The sequence below is a fragment of the Piliocolobus tephrosceles genome, chromosome 21 (assembly GCF_002776525.5).
Source record: "Piliocolobus tephrosceles isolate RC106 chromosome 21, ASM277652v3, whole genome shotgun sequence".
In the NCBI taxonomy this organism is placed as follows: domain Eukaryota; kingdom Metazoa; phylum Chordata; class Mammalia; order Primates; family Cercopithecidae; genus Piliocolobus; species Piliocolobus tephrosceles.
The window spans coordinates 48,524,428-48,532,570 of NC_045454.1; the positions used below are offsets into that span (position 1 = coordinate 48,524,428).

General features: G+C 52.1%; 1 protein-coding gene across 6 annotated transcripts in view; it reads right to left on the bottom strand.

Moving 5' to 3' along the window:
- Positions 1 to 181: 181 nt before the first annotated feature.
- The window catches only part of ANKRD24 (ankyrin repeat domain 24), a 44,469-nt gene continuing 36,507 nt past the window's right edge, over positions 182 to 8,143 (bottom strand). For all 6 annotated transcript variants that reach the window (XM_026455508.1, XM_026455510.2, XM_026455509.1 and 3 more), the window contains 4 exons: positions 5,903 to 6,070; positions 2,210 to 2,335; positions 791 to 856; positions 182 to 552 (listed from right to left, as the gene is read on the bottom strand). In XM_026455508.1, coding sequence (XP_026311293.1) covers positions 475 to 552; positions 791 to 856; positions 2,210 to 2,335; positions 5,903 to 6,070 — 438 coding nt within the window. In that variant the 3' untranslated portion in view covers positions 182 to 474. The remainder of the gene's footprint in view (positions 553 to 790; positions 857 to 2,209; positions 2,336 to 5,902; positions 6,071 to 8,143) is intronic.

An 8,143-nucleotide genomic window follows, 5' to 3' on the forward strand; every position in this document is an offset into this window, starting at 1 on the left:
AAAAAAAAAAAAAAAAAAAAAAGGAAAGGAAGAAAAAAGTTGGGGTTTATCCTGATGGTTGATTTGTTGTGCTGTGGGGTAGGTGGGGAGGGGTGTGAGTGCTTCCTTTTCTGGGCCACCCCCTCCCCTCCCCGCAGTGGAAGCCCAGCAACCAGACGGCACGCATTGCTCCTGTGCACAGAATGCCTTTATTCCTGGGCTGGCGTCTGGATGTGGAGGACACAGGGACTCACAGAAGCGTCTGGATGTGGAGGACACAGGGACTCACAGATTCTCCGGTGGTGGGGGAGGGGCCGTCACGCCCCGGGTCCAGACTGACCAGTGCCTGCGTGCAGAGACCAGGTGGGGCGATGGAGCCAGCCGGGGACGGTCGGGCAGGGACCCAGGCTGGTCTCCAAGTGCATGGGTCCGGATGGGGCCAAGTGAAGCCGGTCTGCGTGGTGTGGTCAGTGCAGCCACTGGCCCTGGCCTTTCTCAGCGGCCCTGAGACTGGAGTCTCTGCATCTGCAGAATCTGGCTGAGAATCTGCTGCACATCTTCATCCATCTGGCCCTAGGGTGCGGGGAGTAGAGGGGGACCCTGAGTGTATCCCCGACGGCTGTCCCAGGCCCCTCCACCACTCCCAAAGACCAAGCCAGCCAGGAGGGAAATGCACACAGGTGTGGCTTCCACATGCAACGAGCCTCTCCCCAGGACCAGCCTCCCACTGTACGGAAGGGGAAACTGAGACCCAGAGAGCAATAGCGGCCTGCCCAAAGCCACCCGGGCGTCCGGGAGCTGGGCCACTCACCTGAATGGCGTATAGGAGGTGGCTTCTGTACAAAGCCACCACGCTGGAGTGGTCCCTGGCAGCTTCCTGTAGGTATGAGGGAGGGGTGCTCAGAAGAACAGGACCACCTTCCCCCACAGAGCAAAACACACCAACAAGTGCCCTTTGCACCCCACACCTGTATTTTGATGGGCGACTGCTAAAATATGAAAAGATGGCCGGACACAGTGGCACACATTTGTAATCCCAGCACTTTGAGAGGCTGAGGCTGGCGGCTCACCTGAGGTCAGGAGTTCAAGACCAGCCTGGACCAACATGGTGAAATCCTGTCTCTACTAAAAATACAAAAACTGGCCGGGCGCAGTGGCTCACGCCTGTAATCCCAGCACTTTGGGAGGCCGAGGCGGGTGGATCATGAGGTCAAGAGATCGAGACCATCCTGGCTAACATGGTGAAAGCTTGTCTTTACGAAAAGTACAAAAAATTAGCTGGGTATGGTGGTGGGTACCTGTAGTCCCAGCTACCCAGGAGGCTGAGGCAGGAGAATCGCTTGAACCCGGGAGGCGGAGCTTGCAGTGAGCTGAGATTGTGCCACTGCACTCCAGCCTGAGCAACAGAGCAAGACTCCATCTCAAAAAAAAAAAAAAAAAATTCCCAGGCAAGGCGGCTCACACATATAGTCCCAGCTAGTCAGGAGGCTGAGGCAGTAGAATCACTTGAACTTGGGAGCTGGGAGGCAGAGGTTGCAGTGAGCCAAGATCACGTCACTGCACTCCAGTCGGGGTGACAGAGTGAGACTGTCTCAAAAAATCTATCTATATCTATACATATTTTTGTCTTTTTACATATATATATATGGAAATATGGCCAGGTACTTTGGGAGGCTGAGGTGGAGAACTGCTTGAGGCCAGGAGTTTGAGGCTGCCCAGTGAGCTATGATTGCACTACTGTACTCCAGCATGATAGAGTAAGATCCTGTGTCCAAAAAAAAAAGGGGGGAGTGGGTACCAGGAGCAGTGGCTCATGCCTGCAATCCCAGCATTTTGGGAGGCCCATGTGAGCCCAGAAGTTTGAGACCAGCCTGGCCAACGTGGGGAAACTCCGTCTCTAATAAAAAACAAAAATTAGCTGGGTGTGGTGGTGCGTGTCTGTAATTCCAGCTACATAGGACACTAAGGCATGAGAATTGCTTAAACCCGGAAGGCTGAGGCTGCGGTGAGCCGAGACTGTGCCACTGCATTCCACCTGGGTAACGGAGTGAGACCCTGTCTCAAAAGAAATAAAGGAAGTATTTCCTGGCCGCACCGTGCATGTGATGTGGACCCCACCGACCCACCCCAGCCCCTCTCCTGGGATCCCCACCCACGCTGTGCTGATTGGTAAATATTTGGACTCCTCCATCCTGATGGTCCCCCGGCCCCTGCCCGGCCCGGCCCTTACCTGCAGCTGCTGCTGTAAATCCTTCACCTGGTCACGGAGGGTCTCCACCTCGGGGGTGGCCAGGGCGGCCGGCTGCTCCTTCAAGGCCTCCTTAAGACTGAAGACTTCTTTGGAGAGTTCTGTGATCTGGGGGTGCGGGTGCTGTCAGCCATCACCCTGGGCCCAGGGCTGGGGGCTAAGGACCTCTCTGCAGCCACAGGAAGAGGCCAGGGATAAAGGCCTTCGAGGGAAGGTCCTGTCCCAGGCAAACTCTGGCCTGAGCGCCACGTCTGGCCCACAGCCTGTTTTAATTTCATTTATTTATTTATATTTTAGATGGATGCTTATGGTTACCAGCACAGCCTGTTTTTATACAACCCACGAGCTAAAATTGGTTTTCACGTTTTTTTTGTTTTTGTCTTTTTTTTTTTTTGAGATAAGAGCTGTGATCTGTCACCCAGGCTGTAGTGCAGTGCAGTGGTGTGATCTCCACTCACTGCAACCTCCGCCTCCCGGGTTCAGGCAATTCTTCTGCCTCAGCCTCTTGAGTAGCTGGGACTACAGGTGCCCATGACCACGTCTGGCTAATGGTTATATATTCAGTAGAGACGGGGGTTTCACCATGTTGGCCAGGCTGGTCTCGAACTCCTGACCTCAGGTGATCAACTTGCCTCGGCCTCCCAAAGTGCTGGGATTACAGGCGTGAGCCACTGCGCCTGGCCAAGTTCTTAACTTAGTAGTAGCTGTGATCCTCCACAGAGATTAAGTTTAAACTGGGCCTGGTCAACAGTAGGCACTCAATAAATGCAGGGCCTTATTATTACTATACATCGGGGGTTCTCAACTTGAGGCAACTGTGCCCCCCAAGGGGACCCTGGGTGTTGTGTGAGGACAACACGACCTGGAGGAGCTCTTGGCATGGAGTGGGTGGAGGTCAGGGACGCTGCTCAGTCCCCTCCAATGCCCAGGACAGCCCCAGCCCAGGAAACGATCCTGCCTCGATGTCCACAGTGCGCAGGGGAAGAAACCAGGCTATAGATAAAACCATCATCCTTACTGCAATTTTGCCCTCTGTTTAGAGGGGGAAACTGAAGCTCAGAGAGGTGAAGTGTCTGGTCTAAGGTCACACAGTGAGTCGAGGCTGGGTCATTCTTTATGCTGAAGCGCCTGGGACTCCGGGTGTCTCATCTCCTGTCCAGTGACATGTTGCGTGATTTTGAGCCACTAACTTCATCTCTTAAAAGATTCAGTTTACACATCTGAAAAATGAGGACAAAAATACTTTCTGAAACCAGGTGCAGTGGCTCACGTCTGTCATCCTACCACTTTGGGAGGCTGAGGCAGACAGATCCCATGAGCTCAAGAGTTTGAGACCACCTGGGCAATATGGCGTTTGAAACCCTGTCTCTTACCAAAAAACACAAAAACAAAAACAAAAAAACAAAAACATAAACAAAAACAAAACAGGCTAGGCATGGTGGCTCACACCTGTAATCCCAGCACTTTGGGAGGCCGAATCACCTGAGGTCGGTAGTTCGAGACCAACCTGGCCAACATGGTGAAACCCCGTCTCTACTAAAAATACAAAAATTAGCTGGGTGTGGTGGTGCATGCCTGTAATCTCAGCTACTCAGGAGGCTGAGGCAGGAGAATCTCTTGAACCCAGGAGGCAAGGTTGCAGTGAGCCGAGATTGCGCCACTGTACTTCAGCCTGAGCAACAGAGTGAAACTTTCTCTCAAAAAAAGAAACAAAAAAATTAGCCAGGTGTGGTGGCACACACCTGTAGTCCCAGCTACTCAGGAGGCTGAGGCAGGAGGATCGCTTGAACCCAGGAGGTCAAGGGTCCAATGAACTGAGACTGTGCCACTGCACTCCAGCCTGGGCGAGAAAGTGAGACCCTGTCTTAAAAAAAAAAAAAAAAAAAAAGCTTTCTGGCTTTTAGAGTTGCAGGAAGATTAAAAATGGTAACGTGTGAGGCCAGGCACAGCGGCTCACACCTGTAATCTGGCACTCTGGGAGGCTGAGGCGGGTGGATCACAAGGTCAGGAGATCAAGACCATCCTGGCTAACATGGTGAAACCCCATCTCTACTAAAAATACATAAAAAATTAGCTGGGCGTGGTGGCAGGTGCCTGTAGTCCCAGCTATTGGGGAGGCTGAGGCAAGAGAATGGCGTGAACCCCGGAGGTGGAGTTTGCAGTGAGCCGAGATCACGCCACTGCACTCCAGCCTGGGCGACAGAGCGAGACTCTGTCTCAAAAAACAAACAAACAAAAAAACAAAGGTAATGTGTGAAAAATTCCCAATCTAACAACTGGAGGCTGCTGTTATCATGATTAGTATTGTTTAGGAAGAAAACATGGGAATGTGGGAACGTGAGTACAAACCCAGCTGAAAGACTGCATGGCTGTGTGACCCTGGGAAAGTGACTTCACCCCTCTGTGCTTACGTTTCCTCAAATGGGGATGATAAAAGCACCTGTCCTATGAGAACTGGATGTGATTAAATGCATCTAGTCCATAAGGTCTGGCATGCAGAAAGCACTCAATAAATATAACTGGGCCAGGCGCGGTGGCTCACGCCTGTAATCCCAGCACTTTAGGAGGCTGAGGTGGGTGGATCACGAGGTCAGGAGATCAAGACCATGCTGGCTAACATGGTGAAACCCCGTCTCTACTAAAACTACAAAAAATTACCCAGGCAGGTTTGGTTAGGTGCCTGTAGTCCCAGTTACTTGGGAGGCTGAGGCTGGAGAATGGTGTGAACCCGGGAGGCGGAGCTTGCAGTGAGCCGAGATCGCACCACTGCACTCCAGCCTGGGCGACAGAGCGAGACTCTGTCTCAAAAGTAAATAAGTATATAAAAAATAAATGTAACTGTAGGAACAGATGCGGTGGCTCATGCCTGTAACCCCAGCCCTTTGAGGGGCTGAGGCAGGCAGATCACTTGAGCTAAGAAGTTTGAGGTCAGCCTGGCCAACATGATGAAACCCCATGTCTACTGAAAATATAAAAAAATTAGCTGGGCGTGGTGGCGCGTGCCTGTAATCCCAGCTGCTCGAGAGGCTAAGGCAGGAGAATTTCTTGAATCCAGAGGTTGCAGTGCGCCGAGATCATGCCACTGCACTCCAGTGCGGGTGACAGAGCGAGACTCTGTCTCAAATTAAAAAATAAAATAAGGGCCGGGCGTGGTGGCTCAAGCCTGTAATCCCAGAACTTTGGGAGGCCGAGACGGGCGGATCACAAGGTCAGGAGATTGAGACCATCCATGGCTAACACGGTGAAACCCCGTCTCTACTAAAAAATACAAAATACTAGCCGGGCGAGGTGGCGGGCGCCTGTAGTCCCAGCTACTCGGGAGGCTGAGGCAGGAGAATGGCGTAAATCCAGGAGGCGGAGCTTGCAGTGAGCTGAGATCCAGCCACTGCACTCCAGCCCGGGCGACAGAGCAAGACTCCGTCTCAAAAAATAAATAAATAAAATAAAATAAAATAAAAGTAACTGTGGTTATAATTAGTAGCTGGAACAACAGCCTCTGTGTGTCTGACTTATCAGAGGCTGTAACCAGGTCCCCTTCTGTTTCTGAGCCTCAGTTTCCTTTCTGGAAAATGGGTTGATTTTCCAAGGCCCTTGCAGCGGGGACCTTCATAGACTGTCCCCAACCTCTGCTGAGTGAATGCCTCCCTGACTGGGTGTGGGAGAGGGCGCACCCACCTTCTTGTCCTTCTCCTTGGCCTTGTCCAGAGCCTCCTGGGCCCGGCTCTGGGCCTGGCGAGCCCTTTCCGCCTCGGTCCGTAGCCCCCGTAGCTGCTGCTCTGCTGTGGCCAGCTGCGCCTCGGCCGCGTGTCGCTCACTCTTCATGAACAGGGCCTCACGCTGCACCTGCGGCCCAAGCCCACGCATGACTCTCAGGACACTAAAGACTCCAATGATGCCAGACCCCAGAATTCATATGACCCTTGTACTTTGTTCTTATATTTTTGCTTTTTTTTTTTTTTTTTTTTTTTTTTTTAGATAAGACATACGCCCGCTCTGTTGCCCAGACTGGAGTGTAGTGGCCGGATCTCAGCTCACTGCAAGCTCCGCCTCCCGGGTTTACGCCATTCTCCCACCTCAGCCTCCCCAGTAGCTGGGACTACAGGCCCCGCCACCTCACCCGGCTAGTTGTTTGTATTTTTTAGTAGAGACGGGGTTTCACCGTGTTAGCCAGGATGGTCTGGATCTCCTGACCTCGTGATCCGCCCGTCTCGGCCTCCCAAAGTGCTGGGATTACAGGCTTGAGCCACCGCGCCCGGCGTATTTTTGGATTTTTTTAAAGACAGGGTCTTGCTCTGTTGCTCCAGAGCTGCAGTCCTGGCTGGAGTGCAGTGGTGCGATCATGGCTCACTGTAGCCTCAATCTTTCAGGCTCAAGGGATCCTTCCACCTCAGCCTTCCAAGTAGCTGGGACCACAGGTGCATGCCACCATGCCCGGCTACCTTTTCGTTGTTTTTTTCCTTTTCCTTTTTTTTTTTTGATACGGAGTCTCATGCTGTCTGTCGCCCAGGCTGGAGTGCGGTGGCGTGATCACGGCTCACTGCAAGCTCTGCCTCCTGGGTTCACCCCATTCTCCTGCCTCAGCCTTCTGAGTAGCTGGGACTACAGGTGCCTGACACCAGGCTGGCTAATTTTTTGTATTTTTAGTAGAGACGGGGTTTCACTGTATTAGCAAGGATGGTCTCGATCTCCTGACCTCTTGATCCACCCATCTCAGCCTCCCAAAGTGCTGGGATTACAGGCATGAGCCACCGTGCCCGACCCCAGCTACTGTTTTCTTGTTTTTTTTTTTGTTTGTTTGTTTGATACAGAGTCTTGCTCTGCTGCCTAGGCTGGAGTGCAGTGGTGCAATCTTGGCTCACTGCAACCTCTGCCTCCCGGGTTCAAGCGATTCTCATGCCTTAGCCTCCTGAGTAGGAGGGAGTACAGGCACGTGCCACAATGCCAACCTAATTTTCGTATTTTTAGTAAAGACGGGGTTTCACCATGTTGGCCTGAACTCAGGTGATCTGCCTGCCTCAGCTTCCCAAAGTGCTGGGATTAAAGGCAAGAGCCACCACACCCAACCCGTTTTCTTGTATTTTTTGTCGAGATGGGGTTTTGCCATGTTGCCCAGGCTGGTTTCGAGCTCCTGGGCTCATGTGATCTGCCCGCCTTGGCTTCTCAAATTGCTGGAGTTACAGGTGTGAGCCACTGCAACTGGCCAGATTTCATTATTTTTAATCCAGTGGACTCTGATGCTGAAGTTTTTGTTTTTGCTTTTTGAGATGGAGTCTCCCTCTGTCACCCAGGCTGCAGTGCAGTAGCATCATCTTGGCTCACTGCAACCTCCACCTCCCAGATTCAAGCGAATTTCCTACCTTAGCCTCTTGAGTAGCTGGGATTACAGGTGCCCGCAACCATATCCAGCTAACTTTTTGTACTTTTAGTAGACATGGGGTTTTGTTATGTTGGCCAGGCTGGTCTCAAACTCCTGACCTCAGGTGATCCACCCACCTTGGCCTCCCTAAGTGCTGAGATTACAAGCGTGAACCACCACGCCCAGTCATGAATTCAGGAATTTGAGACCAGCCTGGGCAACATGGTAAAACCTGTCTTTACAGAAAATTAAAAAGTTAGATGAGCATGGTGGTGCACACCTGTGGTACCAGTTACTTGGGAGGCTGAGGTGGGAGGATTACTTGAGCCCAGGAGGTGGAGGTTGCAGTGAGCTATGATTGTGCCACTGCCCTCCAGCCTCGGTGACAGAGCCAGACCCTGTCTGAAAAACAAAAAGAAAGGAGAGGAAGGGAAGGGGAAGAGGGGGAAGAGAAAAAGAGAAGGAGAAAGAGAAAGCCAAAGAGAAAGAGAAAGACGAAGAGGAAGAGAAAGAGGAGGAAGGAAGGAAGGAAGGAAGGAAGGAAGGAAGGAAGGAAGGAA